This window comes from Giraffa tippelskirchi, chromosome 8 (assembly GCF_054371585.1).
Source record: "Giraffa tippelskirchi isolate mGirTip1 chromosome 8, T2T-mGirTip1v1.2.pri, whole genome shotgun sequence".
NCBI classification, from domain to species: Eukaryota; Metazoa; Chordata; class Mammalia; order Artiodactyla; family Giraffidae; genus Giraffa; species Giraffa tippelskirchi.
This window is the reverse complement of record NC_137282.1, coordinates 66,492,480-66,510,711: the sequence shown is the minus strand read 5'-3', so window position 1 is coordinate 66,510,711 and position 18,232 is coordinate 66,492,480. Positions and strand designations below refer to the sequence as shown.

The following is an 18,232-nucleotide window of genomic DNA, read 5'->3' as shown; positions in this document are numbered from 1 at the left end:
GGCCCGGCCCTGGGCCCCGATTGGGCACTGCCCCAGTCCGGAGCCAATCACAGTGGCCAAGGAGGTGGAAGGCACCGATTGGCCAGGGCCAGGTCATGTGACCATACTCCCCAGGAAACTCAAATATTACCAAGATTCCCTAAGAAACCAATGAACAAAATTATCCAGTAAAGGCAAACCGTACTTTTTAATGAGGCCAAAGTCACAGAAAAAAAAAAAAAAAAGCTTCACAATGAAGTGCTCAAGGAAGCTGCAAAATAAACTTTCAGAAAAGTTTAGTAGTTTTTTTAATAGGGTGACGGAGAGCTATACCTATCCCATATATGTGAATTTAGGTTTAAACTAGATTTCCCTTGGCTATTTTATAAGACATAAAAACCCACATCACCCCCTTTCACTCCCCCCCACACCCAAAAAGTGTTTTAATCTATTGAATTTTTGTGTCCTCAGTTGTGTCTGATTCACGGCAACTCACGATCTCTACACAGCCAGGCTCTTCCGTCCATGGAATTCAGGGCAATTTGTTCTGTCACAGTAAATGCCCACCCTGGGTGATCCAAACGGAAGGGCTCAGAGGCTCCTGAGAGACTAACTCCTTTCAGCTGAGCACAGAGCTGGCTCCTCACTGGGATGCCTGTGGCCTGGGGCTCCCAGAGGGGAGAGCAGCACTCGCCCCACCGTGTGGTCACTGCTGGAAGTGCAGGCTGCTCCTCACTCCCCCTTGACAGTGTCCCTGAGGGCAGAACAGTGTGAAGTTAATCAAGGTGGAAACGCAAACTCCAATGCAAGCAAACTTCCCTCAAGGTCTCCAATACCACTCAGGAACAGGGTATTGGAAACTGCAGGGGATGACATGAATGAAGATGGAGACTTGACACCTTACACCGAGTTCACTTCCAGTTATCCCTAGACAAACATTCCATGAAAACTTGTCACAAATCTAGAGGAACAATGAGCCGAAACCGGACACGTGCTTTGAGTCTTCACACACAAAACTAAAAGGCAGTCCACAAAAAAAACCAGGAGAATACAGTGGACTTTGCAAAATCAAAGATATCTACTGTGGGAAAGACCTCAGTACAAAAGCAAAAGACAGGTCATACATCGCGAGACGAATGAGTGGAAACACAAAGCTTATCAAGGATGTGTCTCCAAACAGACAAAGAACACCAACACAACAAGCCTGTGAAAACTAGGGAAAGGTCTGAAGGGACACCAGACTGAGGAAGACACACACAGAGTATCCCGGATGATGTCCAGCACTGAGGGCCTGAAGAATCAACAGTCTAGTTGTACCTCCTCAGGCCTGTGTGACCCTGGGTGAGGCCTCTGTTTCCCGGTGGCCCTGAGAGATGGACAGGGAGGAAGGGGAAGAGAAATCACTTGCATTTCTAATACTCACAGCAAAGTCTTCCAATGAGAAGGGAATTATCACCCCCACTGACAATGCCATTCACTGAAGTGATCCCCACGGGTCCATCTAACCCAGAAGGGAAGGAAGGACCTGTTCTCACAAAACGGCGAGAGATGGAAGAAGGAAGATCAAGCCCACACCAATCCCTGGAAAGAGAAGCTGTGCTCAGGGCTTGAAAGAATTCCTATTTGGAAAATGATATCCCAGCCCCACAAGGCAATCCACAGCTTCGATGCTATTCCTCCCAAAATGCCAATGCATTTTCGCACCCAACCAAGAATTGCAAAAGGGGTACGGAAACAGAAAAGAGCCTAAATTGTCAATACAATCCGACGAAAAAGCCCCGATACGGACATCCAAGGTTGTGTGAAAGGAAATTAGACGACCAAACTAGGATCCTCAGGAGAGTATCGGAGAAGGCAATGGCGACCCACTCCAGTACTCTTGCCTGGAAAATGCCCTGGACGGAGGAGCCTGGTAGGCTGCAGGCCATGGGGTCGCGCAGAGTCAGACACGACTGAAGTGACTTAGCCGCAGCAGCAGCAGCAGGAGCCGGACAGTATGCTATTGGGAATACAACAACACACACAGATCCAGATCGATGGAATAAAGTTGAGGGTCCAGACACAGACCCCAGCATCCATGCTCAACTCATCTCTGACACAGAAGGGGAGAATATCCAAATGGGAACAAGAAAGCCTCTTCAATACATGTCCATGGGAAAACCAGACAGCTACATCTGAAGAACGCTATTGGTTTTGATCTCAGACCACCTCAATATCGGGGAAAACCTCACCCTAAAGGCTGATGTCATGAGATAGCTAGAAAGAAGCGTAGGTCAAAGGCTCCTTAACATCAGAGTCTCCTTGCCGTTTGCTGGGCGGAGGTAGAAATGGGTCTCTTCAAGTAAGGGAAAGAGGTACACGAAGTACACCAATGGGTTTCCATCCAATGGAACCTCTTCACAACAGAGAAGCTAAGCAAGCATTCACAAATGCAAAAGAGAGGAAACGGAACACGAGAGACTCCTTGCAAGTGGTGTATCTGAGAAGGGGTTCATATGGAAAGAGACGAAGAATGCACAGCACTCAGATTCCAAGAAACACCACCACCACCCTTGACCCTTCCCCCATGACCAACTCCGACCTAAAGCCTTTCTCTCCCTCTAACCTATCCCTAAAACATAACCCTCATCTAATCATATACATGTGCATTCCTAGCATCCATCCGTCCACACACGAGAGAGAAAGAGGAAGACACAGACTGAATTGAGAAAGGAAAAGAGAGGGACACAGCCAGAGAGAGACACGGAACCAAAGAGAGGAAAGGAGTCGATGGTCCAGACTTTTCATCAATCTGTCTCAAAGGTAGAAGCAATGACAGCGCCCATCCACCCCAGAAGGGGGAAAAGGACGGAAGGTTTGGAGAGGAAAAGACAAGAACGCAGGGAGCCATTAGAAGCTCAGCCACCCGCAGAAGCCGAGCTGGGACACTTGAACAGAATCTCAATGGAAACAGAGGACCAGAAAGTTGGCCACTCTTTTCTATAAGAGAGGGAGACCTTCGAGTCTTCCTTTCGGTCCTCCAACTTGGATGCGGGGTCTCAAAACAGTCAGGAGGGGGAGTGCCTTTTCCTGGGTACCACGGCACATCCAGGCCTCGTTCTGCCCCATTCTGTGCTGTGTCAGCCCAGGAAGGAATCTTTCTTTCTGAAGTCTCAGCGCACACGCTCCACGTGATATCGGCCCCAGGTGGAAAGGCATGGAGCTGCTCGTAGGCCGACAGACCTAGGAAGCAGATGGGAGAATGACCGCCACTCTGCAGATGGAGAGACTGGGGAAACCCTGAGGGGCATATGCTTGTCCAGGGCCACACCACTTATGAGAAGAAGGAGCCTGGTCTGAGAGCAGCGGGGCCCTCGGAGCTCAGGCCCTGGCTGCACCCAGGCCTCCCCAGGGCTGTCGGCTGGGCTGGGTGGGTGTCACTGTGCCTGCACATGGCTTAAGGGTGGTGGTCGAGCAGTCAGAAACCCAGAGATTCCCTTGGGAAGTTTTGGGGAAGGGACCTCAGCACGAACCCCAGGAAATGATGTCACCTGCCGGCAACAGAACCCAACAGAACCCGCAACCCGGGTATCCAGGCCTCGAGAGCGGAGAGGAGCCCCCAGCCAGATCACTTGCTGCCGAGATGTTCTGCTGTTTGCCCCTGCCCAGAGGCCGGGGCCTCAGGAGAGCTCACAGGCAGTGTGCGTGGGCACCCTGTCGACGTTGGCTCAGGGCACCCCCGAGACGCCTCTGGCCCTTTGCCCGGAGAAACAGAAAGGTAACACGGGGAGCCCCAGGCCGGGCCAGGCCACCTCTCCCATGCCACCCGGAAACACCGGGTCCTTTGCCTGTGTGTGTGGATGCGGGTTTCTCGGGGTGTGTCTCCCTCAAGGAAGCCCAGGTGGATGTGGGGTCAGAAGCCTGCGGACAAGTTGTGTCCACACCCCAGGGGAGAGCATGCTGGGCGGGATGGGGAGAGTGCGGGCAGGGCCGGCCGCCCAGGCTGACCTCACACCCTCAGGTGGGTCTCTTTCCTCCCGGGTGGGGATCTGAGCAGACACACGTCTCTGACCCTTCTGGGCAGAGAAGTTCGAGCAGGCCGAAGCAGCGGCTCCACTGGCCAGGCCCAGCTCAGAAAACTCCCAGCATGGCTGGCTGACGGTCACTGTCGTTGCAGAGCTTCCCACGTGATGAGGCCGAGGACGGGGACACCCCATCCAGCTCCCGGAGGGAGGGGTCGGAGCACCACCCCCCCGCCCGTGAGGCCCAGTGCAGGCTCCAGGTGAGCGTGCCCACGGAGGCATCAGCCCCACCGGGGGCGAAGCGGAGGCGGGGAAGGCCTGCTGCCCAGACACCGCCCAGGATACACCCGGCGGCCCAGTCTGAGGCTGCCACGGAGCTCAGCACACCCGGCTCTGACCCAGAGTCCCGAGAACCCCGGCCTCTGAGGCAGCAGGAGGACCTGGAGCCCAGCACGCCAGAGCACAGAGGTGAGGACGCTGGGGCTGGTGTACGGGAGTGTGTGCGGAGGGGGTGCTGAGCTACACAGGGACGAGTCCCCGAAAGCTGCTGCTGGGCCTGCAGCAAGCGCTGGCCTCACACCCCCCGCCCCCCATCTTGCACACTTCAGTCCCAAAAGACATCCGACCCTGGGTATTCTTTGGGAATCTCTTGGAAGCTTTCTGTCCCGGGATACGCACATGCCAAGGCTGGCCTGCGGGCAAACGATGCTTCTCCCACAGCTCTAGCACTGGCCTCCAACTGGAACCAGGCTCCACTTCCCAGACCTGTCCCTACAGAGGTGGTGGCTCCAGGTGCAGGACCCAGGGATCCACCGAGGGCAGATGGAGAACCGAGACTTGCCCTCGCAGAGACACCAGGCCAGCTGGGTACTGGCCAGCACACCGGGCAGATCGGATCTCCGTGCCTGCAGGACCCCCAGCCCCAGGCACTGATGTCCCACCCCCTCAGCCAGAACCTCCACCTCCACGTGCACCTCTACCTGCTCGGCCTTTGGCAGGAGAACCCGAGGCAGAGGAGGAGTCACCGCCTCGGCAGGGAGAGCCTGCCCTGGCTCCCGCGCAACACCCAGACGCCCACGATGACTCACCCACCCCTGCAGGGAGAACGAGCCCCCGCTCTGGACAGAGACCCAGAGCCCTTGCCGGAAACACCACGTCCAGGGGAGCGGTCGGCTCTGCAGCCTCCATCCCTGTCTGCTCACCGTGGACGCCGTCAACTCGGTCTGCCCCCAGGGGACATGGAGTTCCTTTCCCCCGAACTGCTTTGCATTTGGTTTGTTTCCACCTTTCTGGTGATGTTTTCTTTTTTGCGTGGTTTCCTGTATTTTTGTTGGTTAAGTTGGGATTAGTAAACTTTTTCATCATTGTTGCAATTTGGGAACACTGTTGTGTAACTCTGGTGATACTGTGTTACCATCACCACTTTGTAGTTTCAGACCCGTTCCATCTTTATGCCCCACCCCCCAACAAAGCCTGGATTCAAGGCAAGCACGCCCTGTTCATCCCTCCGCCCGATCCTGAACACAATTTCATCTTTTCCTTCTGCATTCCTTCCTATATTCTTGGTGTCCCCAATCAATGACTCTCAGTGAAATGACTGAAGGAGTTTTTTTCGGACGCTCCACCTACTGTAAGACTCCACTGGAGAGTTCTCATGTTTATGTCCTTTGAACTAGCCTTTGATAGCCGAAAGTTCGTTGTACGTCCTTTCAAGATACCATGTGCCAAACGAAGCCCTTTTGGCAAATGCCATCATTATCTCCAGGCAGGCATTGCTGTTTGAAGGGTGCCATCTCAGCCAGAAGGCAGAGGCTGAGCTCCTCTTGTTGCACCAGCTCCCAAAAGAAGCCAAGAAAGGGAGCTGGAACAACAAACCACCCCAACGCCCAGGAAAGCGTTCTTCATGACAGAAGGCTAGAAAATGACCCAACATCCTTGTGGCCCAGAACCCCTCTAGAAATTCACTGTTCCATAAAAAAGAGAAACAGATGGGAAGTTCCAAGGAGAGGCAATGCCCATGGCCAGTGTATTTTAGAGACGGCCTGACCGCTCCGGGGAAGACACGCACTGACAGAACCCCTTGGGAAACAGCCGTGATAGTCCTCACTGTCGTAAGGGATTCCTCTGGGGACAACCTGCCCTGGGCACCACACGAGGGAGCAGACCGGCTTCTCTTCCTCTGCCCCCACACCATTCACTCATGAAGGCAGCTCAGGTGTTCTCATGCCCTGCCTGCCTGCCTGCCTGGCTCATCCGTGAGCTGTGACCACCTCCAGGACAGGACTCCACCTTCTGCTCTCTGTGTACCGTGAATCTGCACACAGTGGGCTTTCAGAACCTTAGGAGACTTGAGCCATTCCCACTCGAGCCAGAACCCTCCCCAGGAAGGAAAACAGCTGTGGAGTCCTTTTGGCCCCAGCACTGGTTCCGAAACCCTGGCGGCTCCTAGAGCCTCTACGGTGTGAAGAGGGAGGTCCCTTTTGACAGAGCTTTCCGGCCGTCAGATCTAAGCTGCTGTTTCACTGTCAGCTGTGTCTCTTCCGTTGCAGTGTTGCAGGTGGGCCACGCTGCTCCAAAGGAGCTCACAAGCTGAGTTTCAAGGGAGGTATTGAGAGGACAGGGATGGCTACAACGTGCTGCAAGCTGAGTGAGGGTCCCCACAATCCTCAGCAAAGGTGTGTGGTGTGCAAGTGGGGAGTAGAGGGCCCCCAAGTTCCAAAGGAAGGGAGGTACTCGGGAGCTAAAGCCCTTGGCTGCTGTGGTAGCAGCTGCAGATGGCAGCTCGTCCACAGTGCACTTCGAATGAGGTCATATGAGCGGGACTCTGGAAATGGCTCCGAAATCCAGAGAAAGGGGTCAGGGTATGTGGGAATCCGGCGGGGGTGGGGGGTGGATGAAGGAAGGTGTCCTTCCTCTCTCCAGTGCAATTTGGTTTGGTGAGTCTCAAAGCTACCAGATGGCACTTCCCAAGTCAGGCCCCCGCAGGAATCAGGGTGGGCTGCATGCCTCGGCCCCTGCCACAGGGACAAGCCACACCAGTGGCCTCCCTGAGCTCCAATGGCCGGATCTGGGGGTTCTGTCTGGGTGCACACCTGCTTGTTCTGGCCAAGTTCCCCGCTTCTCTGAGCACCAGCTTCAACCTCTCGAATGAGGACATCGATTGCTACCTTGGCACGTTACTCTCTTCATCCTGTGAAGACTCATTAGGCTTATCCTACAATTACTAGCTGGCCCGAGGAGATATCTCCTGAATCCAGATTAAGCTGGAGTCTCCCAGGCTCATCTGGCATGTCTTCCCTGAAGTCTGCCAAAACCCACACCCTTGCGTTTCCAGGGACTCCCCTTAGCCAGCTGGGCAGAAAACCCAGCATGTTTCAAACAAGCTGACAGACAAGCGGGAGAGGACTCACGGGCAGACGGCTTCCCTCAGGTCTCGGGTGGAGCTCTGGGACCACAGCAGCAACAGGCCATCCCAGTCCCTGGGCTCAGCAGCGCCCTCATTCTCACGCCGGCGGCTCTGCCCTGAGGGGAGCAGGAAGGTCACCAACTGCCGCAGGCGGACCTCACGCCCCTCCCACTTATGGAGCCTGACCTCCCCCGGCCCCACCCCTTCCCCTACCCCAGCAGGACGAGAGCTCCTCTTCCCCTGGCTTCTAACGTGAGGCCCGGCCCTGGGCCCCGATTGGGCACTGCCCCAGTCCGGAGCCAATCACAGTGGCCAAGGAGGTGGAAGGCACCGATTGGCCAGGGCCAGGTCATGTGACCATACTCCCCAGGAAACTCAAATATTACCAAGATTCCCTAAGAAACCAATGAACAAAATTATCCAGTAAAGGCAAACCGTACTTTTTAATGAGGCCAAAGTCACAGAAATAAAAAAAAAAAAGCTTCACAATGAAGTGCTCAAGGAAGCTACAAAATAAACTTTCAAAAAAGTTTAGTAGTTTTTTTAATAGGGTGACGGAGAGCTATACCTATCCCATATATGTGAATTTAGGTTTAAACTAGATTTCCCTTGGCTATTTTATAAGACAAAAAAACCCACATCACCCCCTTTCACTCCCCCCCACACCCAAAAAGTGTTTTAATCTATTGAATTTTTGTGTCCTCAGTTGTGTCTGATTCACGGCAACTCACGATCTCTACACAGCCAGGCTCTTCCGTCCATGGAATTCAGGGCAATTTTTTCTGTCACAGTAAATGCCCACCCTGGGTGATCCAAACGGAAGGGCTCAGAGGCTCCTGAGAGACTAACTCCTTTCAGCTGAGCACAGAGCTGGCTCCTCACTGGGATGCCTGTGGCCTGGGGCTCCCAGAGGGGAGAGCAGCACTCGCCCCACCGTGTGGTCACTGCTGGAAGTGCAGGCTGCTCCTCACTCCCCCTTGACAGTGTCCCTGAGGGCAGAACAGTGTGAAGTTAATCAAGGTGGAAACGCAAACTCCAATGCAAGCAAACTTCCCTCAAGGTCTCCAATACCACTCAGGAACAGGGTATTGGAAACTGCAGGGGATGACATGAATGAAGATGGAGACTTGACACCTTACACCGAGTTCACTTCCAGTTATCCCTAGACAAACATTCCATGAAAACTTGTCACAAATCTAGAGGAACAATGAGCCGAAACCGGACACGTGCTTTGAGTCTTCACACACAAAACTAAAAGGCAGTCCACAAAAAAAACCAGGAGAATACAGTGGACTTTGCAAAATCAAAGATATCTACTGTGGGAAAGACCTCAGTACAAAAGCAAAAGACAGGTCACACATCGCGAGACGAATGAGTGGAAACACAAAGCTTATCAAGGATGTGTCTCCAAACAGACAAAGAACACCAACACAACAAGCCTGTGAAAACTAGGGAAAGGTCTGAAGGGACACCAGACTGAGGAAGACACACACAGAGTATCCCGGATGATGTCCAGCACTGAGGGCCTGAAGAATCAACAGTCTAGTTGTACCTCCTCAGGCCTGTGTGACCCTGGGTGAGGCCTCTGTTTCCCGGTGGCCCTGAGAGATGGACAGGGAGGAAGGGGAAGAGAAATCACTTGCATTTCTAATACTCACAGCAAAGTCTTCCAATGAGAAGGGAATTATCACCCCCACTGACAATGCCATTCACTGAAGTGATCCCCACGGGTCCATCTAACCCAGAAGGGAAGGAAGGACCTGTTCTCACAAAACGGCGAGAGATGGAAGAAGGAAGATCAAGCCCACACCAATCCCTGGAAAGAGAAGCTGTGCTCAGGGCTTGAAAGAATTCCTATTTGGAAAATGATATCCCAGCCCCACAAGGCAATCCACAGCTTCGATGCTATTCCTCCCAAAATGCCAATGCATTTTCGCACCCAACCAAGAATTGCAAAAGGGGTACGGAAACAGAAAAGAGCCTAAATTGTCAATACAATCCGACGAAAAAGCCCCGATACGGACATCCAAGGTTGTGTGAAAGGAAATTAGACGACCAAACTAGGATCCTCAGGAGAGTATCGGAGAAGGCAATGGCGACCCACTCCAGTACTCTTGCCTGGAAAATGCCCTGGACGGAGGAGCCTGGTAGGCTGCAGGCCATGGGGTCGCGCAGAGTCAGACACGACTGAAGTGACTTAGCCGCAGCAGCAGCAGCAGGAGCCGGACAGTATGCTATTGGGAATACAACAACACACACAGATCCAGATCGATGGAATAAAGTTGAGGGTCCAGACACAGACCCCAGCATCCATGCTCAACTCATCTCTGACACAGAAGGGGAGAATATCCAAATGGGAACAAGAAAGCCTCTTCAATACATGTCCATGGGAAAACCAGACAGCTACATCTGAAGAACGCTATTGGTTTTGATCTCAGACCACCTCAATATCGGGGAAAACCTCACCCTAAAGGCTGATGTCATGAGATAGCTAGAAAGAAGCGTAGGTCAAAGGCTCCTTAACATCAGAGTCTCCTTGCCGTTTGCTGGGCGGAGGTAGAAATGGGTCTCTTCAAGTAAGGGAAAGAGGTACACGAAGTACACCAATGGGTTTCCATCCAATGGAACCTCTTCACAACAGAGAAGCTAAGCAAGCATTCACAAATGCAAAAGAGAGGAAACGGAACACGAGAGACTCCTTGCAAGTGGTGTATCTGAGAAGGGGTTCATATGGAAAGAGACGAAGAATGCACAGCACTCAGATTCCAAGAAACACCACCACCACCCTTGACCCTTCCCCCATGACCAACTCCGACCTAAAGCCTTTCTCTCCCTCTAACCTATCCCTAAAACATAACCCTCATCTAATCATATACATGTGCATTCCTAGCATCCATCCGTCCACACACGAGAGAGAAAGAGGAAGACACAGACTGAATTGAGAAAGGAAAAGAGAGGGACACAGCCAGAGAGAGACACGGAACCAAAGAGAGGAAAGGAGTCGATGGTCCAGACTTTTCATCAATCTGTCTCGAAGGTAGAAGCAATGACAGCGCCCATCCACCCCAGAAGGGGGAAAAGGACGGAAGGTTTGGAGAGGAAAAGACAAGAACGCAGGGAGCCATTAGAAGCTCAGCCACCCGCAGAAGCCGAGCTGGGACACTTGAACAGAATCTCAATGGAAACAGAGGACCAGAAAGTTGGCCACTCTTTTCTATAAGAGAGGGAGACCTTCGAGTCTTCCTTTCGGTCCTCCAACTTGGATGCGGGGTCTCAAAACAGTCAGGAGGGGGAGTGCCTTTTCCTGGGTACCACGGCACATCCAGGCCTCGTTCTGCCCCATTCTGTGCTGTGTCAGCCCAGGAAGGAATCTTTCTTTCTGAAGTCTCAGCGCACACGCTCCACGTGATATCGGCCCCAGGTGGAAAGGCATGGAGCTGCTCGTAGGCCGACAGACCTAGGAAGCAGATGGGAGAATGACCGCCACTCTGCAGATGGAGAGACTGGGGAAACCCTGAGGGGCATATGCTTGTCCAGGGCCACACCACTTATGAGAAGAAGGAGCCTGGTCTGAGAGCAGCGGGGCCCTCGGAGCTCAGGCCCTGGCTGCACCCAGGCCTCCCCAGGGCTGTCGGCTGGGCTGGGTGGGTGTCACTGTGCCTGCACATGGCTTAAGGGTGGTGGTCGAGCAGTCAGAAACCCAGAGATTCCCTTGGGAAGTTTTGGGGAAGGGACCTCAGCACGAACCCCAGGAAATGATGTCACCTGCCGGCAACAGAACCCAACAGAACCCGCAACCCGGGTATCCAGGCCTCGAGAGCGGAGAGGAGCCCCCAGCCAGATCACTTGCTGCCGAGATGTTCTGCTGTTTGCCCCTGCCCAGAGGCCGGGGCCTCAGGAGAGCTCACAGGCAGTGTGCGTGGGCACCCTGTCGACGTTGGCTCAGGGCACCCCCGAGACGCCTCTGGCCCTTTGCCCGGAGAAACAGAAAGGTAACACGGGGAGCCCCAGGCCGGGCCAGGCCACCTCTCCCATGCCACCCGGAAACACCGGGTCCTTTGCCTGTGTGTGTGGATGCGGGTTTCTCGGGGTGTGTCTCCCTCAAGGAAGCCCAGGTGGATGTGGGGTCAGAAGCCTGCGGACAAGTTGTGTCCACACCCCAGGGGAGAGCATGCTGGGCGGGATGGGGAGAGTGCGGGCAGGGCCGGCCGCCCAGGCTGACCTCACACCCTCAGGTGGGTCTCTTTCCTCCCGGGTGGGGATCTGAGCAGACACACGTCTCTGACCCTTCTGGGCAGAGAAGTTCGAGCAGGCCGAAGCAGCGGCTCCACTGGCCAGGCCCAGCTCGGAAAACTCCCAGCATGGCTGGCTGACGGTCACTGTCGTTGCAGAGCTTCCCACGTGATGAGGCCGAGGACGGGGACACCCCATCCAGCTCCCGGAGGGAGGGGTCGGAGCACCACCCCCCCGCCCGTGAGGCCCAGTGCAGGCTCCAGGTGAGCGTGCCCACGGAGGCATCAGCCCCACCGGGGGCGAAGCGGAGGCGGGGAAGGCCTGCTGCCCAGACACCGCCCAGGATACACCCGGCGGCCCAGTCTGAGGCTGCCACGGAGCTCAGCACACCCGGCTCTGACCCAGAGTCCCGAGAACCCCGGCCTCTGAGGCAGCAGGAGGACCTGGAGCCCAGCACGCCAGAGCACAGAGGTGAGGACGCTGGGGCTGGTGTACGGGAGTGTGTGCGGAGGGGGTGCTGAGCTACACAGGGACGAGTCCCCGAAAGCTGCTGCTGGGCCTGCAGCAAGCGCTGGCCTCACACCCCCCGCCCCCCATCTTGCACACTTCAGTCCCAAAAGACATCCGACCCTGGGTATTCTTTGGGAATCTCTTGGAAGCTTTCTGTCCCGGGATACGCACATGCCAAGGCTGGCCTGCGGGCAAACGATGCTTCTCCCACAGCTCTAGCACTGGCCTCCAACTGGAACCAGGCTCCACTTCCCAGACCTGTCCCTACAGAGGTGGTGGCTCCAGGTGCAGGACCCAGGGATCCACCGAGGGCAGATGGAGAACCGAGACTTGCCCTCGCAGAGACACCAGGCCAGCTGGGTACTGGCCAGCACACCGGGCAGATCGGATCTCCGTGCCTGCAGGACCCCCAGCCCCAGGCACTGATGTCCCACCCCCTCAGCCAGAACCTCCACCTCCACGTGCACCTCTACCTGCTCGGCCTTTGGCAGGAGAACCCGAGGCAGAGGAGGAGTCACCGCCTCGGCAGGGAGAGCCTGCCCTGGCTCCCGCGCAACACCCAGACGCCCACGATGACTCACCCACCCCTGCAGGGAGAACGAGCCCCCGCTCTGGACAGAGACCCAGAGCCCTTGCCGGAAACACCACGTCCAGGGGAGCGGTCGGCTCTGCAGCCTCCATCCCTGTCTGCTCACCGTGGACGCCGTCAACTCGGTCTGCCCCCAGGGGACATGGAGTTCCTTTCCCCCGAACTGCTTTGCATTTGGTTTGTTTCCACCTTTCTGGTGATGTTTTCTTTTTTGCGTGGTTTCCTGTATTTTTGTTGGTTAAGTTGGGATTAGTAAACTTTTTCATCATTGTTGCAATTTGGGAACACTGTTGTGTAACTCTGGTGATACTGTGTTACCATCACCACTTTGTAGTTTCAGACCCGTTCCATCTTTATGCCCCACCCCCCAACAAAGCCTGGATTCAAGGCAAGCACGCCCTGTTCATCCCTCCGCCCGATCCTGAACACAATTTCATCTTTTCCTTCTGCATTCCTTCCTATATTCTTGGTGTCCCCAATCAATGACTCTCAGTGAAATGACTGAAGGAGTTTTTTTCGGACGCTCCACCTACTGTAAGACTCCACTGGAGAGTTCTCATGTTTATGTCCTTTGAACTAGCCTTTGATAGCCGAAAGTTCGTTGTACGTCCTTTCAAGATACCATGTGCCAAACGAAGCCCTTTTGGCAAATGCCATCATTATCTCCAGGCAGGCATTGCTGTTTGAAGGGTGCCATCTCAGCCAGAAGGCAGAGGCTGAGCTCCTCTTGTTGCACCAGCTCCCAAAAGAAGCCAAGAAAGGGAGCTGGAACAACAAACCACCCCAACGCCCAGGAAAGCGTTCTTCATGACAGAAGGCTAGAAAATGACCCAACATCCTTGTGGCCCAGAACCCCTCTAGAAATTCACTGTTCCATAAAAAAGAGAAACAGATGGGAAGTTCCAAGGAGAGGCAATGCCCATGGCCAGTGTATTTTAGAGACGGCCTGACCGCTCCGGGGAAGACACGCACTGACAGAACCCCTTGGGAAACAGCCGTGATAGTCCTCACTGTCGTAAGGGATTCCTCTGGGGACAACCTGCCCTGGGCACCACACGAGGGAGCAGACCGGCTTCTCTTCCTCTGCCCCCACACCATTCACTCATGAAGGCAGCTCAGGTGTTCTCATGCCCTGCCTGCCTGCCTGCCTGGCTCATCCGTGAGCTGTGACCACCTCCAGGACAGGACTCCACCTTCTGCTCTCTGTGTACCGTGAATCTGCACACAGTGGGCTTTCAGAACCTTAGGAGACTTGAGCCATTCCCACTCGAGCCAGAACCCTCCCCAGGAAGGAAAACAGCTGTGGAGTCCTTTTGGCCCCAGCACTGGTTCCGAAACCCTGGCGGCTCCTAGAGCCTCTACGGTGTGAAGAGGGAGGTCCCTTTTGACAGAGCTTTCCGGCCGTCAGATCTAAGCTGCTGTTTCACTGTCAGCTGTGTCTCTTCCGTTGCAGTGTTGCAGGTGGGCCACGCTGCTCCAAAGGAGCTCACAAGCTGAGTTTCAAGGGAGGTATTGAGAGGACAGGGATGGCTACAACGTGCTGCAAGCTGAGTGAGGGTCCCCACAATCCTCAGCAAAGGTGTGTGGTGTGCAAGTGGGGAGTAGAGGGCCCCCAAGTTCCAAAGGAAGGGAGGTACTCGGGAGCTAAAGCCCTTGGCTGCTGTGGTAGCAGCTGCAGATGGCAGCTCGTCCACAGTGCACTTCGAATGAGGTCATATGAGCGGGACTCTGGAAATGGCTCCGAAATCCAGAGAAAGGGGTCAGGGTATGTGGGAATCCGGCGGGGGTGGGGGGTGGATGAAGGAAGGTGTCCTTCCTCTCTCCAGTGCAATTTGGTTTGGTGAGTCTCAAAGCTACCAGATGGCACTTCCCAAGTCAGGCCCCCGCAGGAATCAGGGTGGGCTGCATGCCTCGGCCCCTGCCACAGGGACAAGCCACACCAGTGGCCTCCCTGAGCTCCAATGGCCGGATCTGGGGGTTCTGTCTGGGTGCACACCTGCTTGTTCTGGCCAAGTTCCCCGCTTCTCTGAGCACCAGCTTCAACCTCTCGAATGAGGACATCGATTGCTACCTTGGCACGTTACTCTCTTCATCCTGTGAAGACTCATTAGGCTTATCCTACAATTACTAGCTGGCCCGAGGAGATATCTCCTGAATCCAGATTAAGCTGGAGTCTCCCAGGCTCATCTGGCATGTCTTCCCTGAAGTCTGCCAAAACCCACACCCTTGCGTTTCCAGGGACTCCCCTTAGCCAGCTGGGCAGAAAACCCAGCATGTTTCAAACAAGCTGACAGACAAGCGGGAGAGGACTCACGGGCAGACGGCTTCCCTCAGGTCTCGGGTGGAGCTCTGGGACCACAGCAGCAACAGGCCATCCCAGTCCCTGGGCTCAGCAGCGCCCTCATTCTCACGCCGGCGGCTCTGCCCTGAGGGGAGCAGGAAGGTCACCAACTGCCGCAGGCGGACCTCACGCCCCTCCCACTTATGGAGCCTGACCTCCCCCGGCCCCACCCCTTCCCCTACCCCAGCAGGACGAGAGCTCCTCTTCCCCTGGCTTCTAACGTGAGGCCCGGCCCTGGGCCCCGATTGGGCACTGCCCCAGTCCGGAGCCAATCACAGTGGCCAAGGAGGTGGAAGGCACCGATTGGCCAGGGCCAGGTCATGTGACCATACTCCCCAGGAAACTCAAATATTACCAAGATTCCCTAAGAAACCAATGAACAAAATTATCCAGTAAAGGCAAACCGTACTTTTTAATGAGGCCAAAGTCACAGAAATAAAAAAAAAAAAGCTTCACAATGAAGTGCTCAAGGAAGCTACAAAATAAACTTTCAAAAAAGTTTAGTAGTTTTTTTAATAGGGTGACGGAGAGCTATACCTATCCCATATATGTGAATTTAGGTTTAAACTAGATTTCCCTTGGCTATTTTATAAGACAAAAAAACCCACATCACCCCCTTTCACTCCCCCCCACACCCAAAAAGTGTTTTAATCTATTGAATTTTTGTGTCCTCAGTTGTGTCTGATTCACGGCAACTCACGATCTCTACACAGCCAGGCTCTTCCGTCCATGGAATTCAGGGCAATTTTTTCTGTCACAGTAAATGCCCACCCTGGGTGATCCAAACGGAAGGGCTCAGAGGCTCCTGAGAGACTAACTCCTTTCAGCTGAGCACAGAGCTGGCTCCTCACTGGGATGCCTGTGGCCTGGGGCTCCCAGAGGGGAGAGCAGCACTCGCCCCACCGTGTGGTCACTGCTGGAAGTGCAGGCTGCTCCTCACTCCCCCTTGACAGTGTCCCTGAGGGCAGAACAGTGTGAAGTTAATCAAGGTGGAAACGCAAACTCCAATGCAAGCAAACTTCCCTCAAGGTCTCCAATACCACTCAGGAACAGGGTATTGGAAACTGCAGGGGATGACATGAATGAAGATGGAGACTTGACACCTTACACCGAGTTCACTTCCAGTTATCCCTAGACAAACATTCCATGAAAACTTGTCACAAATCTAGAGGAACAATGAGCCGAAACCGGACACGTGCTTTGAGTCTTCACACACAAAACTAAAAGGCAGTCCACAAAAAAAACCAGGAGAATACAGTGGACTTTGCAAAATCAAAGATATCTACTGTGGGAAAGACCTCAGTACAAAAGCAAAAGACAGGTCACACATCGCGAGACGAATGAGTGGAAACACAAAGCTTATCAAGGATGTGTCTCCAAACAGACAAAGAACACCAACACAACAAGCCTGTGAAAACTAGGGAAAGGTCTGAAGGGACACCAGACTGAGGAAGACACACACAGAGTATCCCGGATGATGTCCAGCACTGAGGGCCTGAAGAATCAACAGTCTAGTTGTACCTCCTCAGGCCTGTGTGACCCTGGGTGAGGCCTCTGTTTCCCGGTGGCCCTGAGAGATGGACAGGGAGGAAGGGGAAGAGAAATCACTTGCATTTCTAATACTCACAGCAAAGTCTTCCAATGAGAAGGGAATTATCACCCCCACTGACAATGCCATTCACTGAAGTGATCCCCACGGGTCCATCTAACCCAGAAGGGAAGGAAGGACCTGTTCTCACAAAACGGCGAGAGATGGAAGAAGGAAGATCAAGCCCACACCAATCCCTGGAAAGAGAAGCTGTGCTCAGGGCTTGAAAGAATTCCTATTTGGAAAATGATATCCCAGCCCCACAAGGCAATCCACAGCTTCGATGCTATTCCTCCCAAAATGCCAATGCATTTTCGCACCCAACCAAGAATTGCAAAAGGGGTACGGAAACAGAAAAGAGCCTAAATTGTCAATACAATCCGACGAAAAAGCCCCGATACGGACATCCAAGGTTGTGTGAAAGGAAATTAGACGACCAAACTAGGATCCTCAGGAGAGTATCGGAGAAGGCAATGGCGACCCACTCCAGTACTCTTGCCTGGAAAATGCCCTGGACGGAGGAGCCTGGTAGGCTGCAGGCCATGGGGTCGCGCAGAGTCAGACACGACTGAAGTGACTTAGCCGCAGCAGCAGCAGCAGGAGCCGGACAGTATGCTATTGGGAATACAACAACACACACAGATCCAGATCGATGGAATAAAGTTGAGGGTCCAGACACAGACCCCAGCATCCATGCTCAACTCATCTCTGACACAGAAGGGGAGAATATCCAAATGGGAACAAGAAAGCCTCTTCAATACATGTCCATGGGAAAACCAGACAGCTACATCTGAAGAACGCTATTGGTTTTGATCTCAGACCACCTCAATATCGGGGAAAACCTCACCCTAAAGGCTGATGTCATGAGATAGCTAGAAAGAAGCGTAGGTCAAAGGCTCCTTAACATCAGAGTCTCCTTGCCGTTTGCTGGGCGGAGGTAGAAATGGGTCTCTTCAAGTAAGGGAAAGAGGTACACGAAGTACACCAATGGGTTTCCATCCAATGGAACCTCTTCACAACAGAGAAGCTAAGCAAGCATTCACAAATGCAAAAGAGAGGAAACGGAACACGAGAGACTCCTTGCAAGTGGTGTATCTGAGAAGGGGTTCATATGGAAAGAGACGAAGAATGCACAGCACTCAGATTCCAAGAAACACCACCACCACCCTTGACCCTTCCCCCATGACCAACTCCGACCTAAAGCCTTTCTCTCCCTCTAACCTATCCCTAAAACATAACCCTCATCTAATCATATACATGTGCATTCCTAGCATCCATCCGTCCACACACGAGAGAGAAAGAGGAAGACACAGACTGAATTGAGAAAGGAAAAGAGAGGGACACAGCCAGAGAGAGACACGGAACCAAAGAGAGGAAAGGAGTCGATGGTCCAGACTTTTCATCAATCTGTCTCGAAGGTAGAAGCAATGACAGCGCCCATCCACCCCAGAAGGGGGAAAAGGACGGAAGGTTTGGAGAGGAAAAGACAAGAACGCAGGGAGCCATTAGAAGCTCAGCCACCCGCAGAAGCCGAGCTGGGACACTTGAACAGAATCTCAATGGAAACAGAGGACCAGAAAGTTGG

The 18,232-nt window shown here is 53.9% G+C and overlaps 2 protein-coding genes across 2 annotated transcripts; both read left to right on the top strand.

Moving 5' to 3' along the window:
* The first annotated feature begins 3,550 nt into the window (after window positions 1-3,550).
* LOC145517330 (uncharacterized) lies at window positions 3,551-5,602 on the top strand. The gene is made up of 3 exons (XM_081519610.1): window positions 3,551-3,736; window positions 4,136-4,448; window positions 4,701-5,602. Exons 1-3 carry the CDS (start codon window positions 3,602-3,604, stop codon window positions 5,327-5,329), a joined length of 1,077 nt encoding a protein of 358 aa, XP_081375736.1. The 5' UTR covers window positions 3,551-3,601; the 3' UTR covers window positions 5,330-5,602.
* A 5,590-nt stretch (window positions 5,603-11,192) lies between these two features.
* On the top strand, window positions 11,193-13,244 carry LOC145517329 (uncharacterized). The gene is made up of 3 exons (XM_081519609.1): window positions 11,193-11,378; window positions 11,778-12,090; window positions 12,343-13,244. The coding sequence occupies exons 1-3, from the start codon at window positions 11,244-11,246 to the stop codon at window positions 12,969-12,971; spliced, it is 1,077 nt and encodes a 358-aa protein (XP_081375735.1). The 5' UTR covers window positions 11,193-11,243; the 3' UTR covers window positions 12,972-13,244.
* The last annotated feature ends 4,988 nt before the right edge of the window (window positions 13,245-18,232 follow it).

What these genes read in the sequence shown, in the direction of transcription:
- LOC145517330 (XM_081519610.1), top strand. Translation starts at nt 3,602, where the DNA reads ATGTTCTGCTGTTTGCCCCTGCCCAGAGGCCGGGGCCTCAGGAGAGCT. An exon ending in TTGCCCGGAGAAACAGAAAG is followed by an intron (nt 3,737 to 4,135) that starts GTAACACGGGGA and finishes CTGTCGTTGCAG; the next exon opens with AGCTTCCCACGTGATGAGGC. An exon ending in CAGCACGCCAGAGCACAGAG is followed by an intron (nt 4,449 to 4,700) that starts GTGAGGACGCTG and finishes CTTCTCCCACAG; the next exon opens with CTCTAGCACTGGCCTCCAAC.
- LOC145517329 (XM_081519609.1), top strand. Translation starts at nt 11,244, where the DNA reads ATGTTCTGCTGTTTGCCCCTGCCCAGAGGCCGGGGCCTCAGGAGAGCT. An exon ending in TTGCCCGGAGAAACAGAAAG is followed by an intron (nt 11,379 to 11,777) that starts GTAACACGGGGA and finishes CTGTCGTTGCAG; the next exon opens with AGCTTCCCACGTGATGAGGC. An exon ending in CAGCACGCCAGAGCACAGAG is followed by an intron (nt 12,091 to 12,342) that starts GTGAGGACGCTG and finishes CTTCTCCCACAG; the next exon opens with CTCTAGCACTGGCCTCCAAC.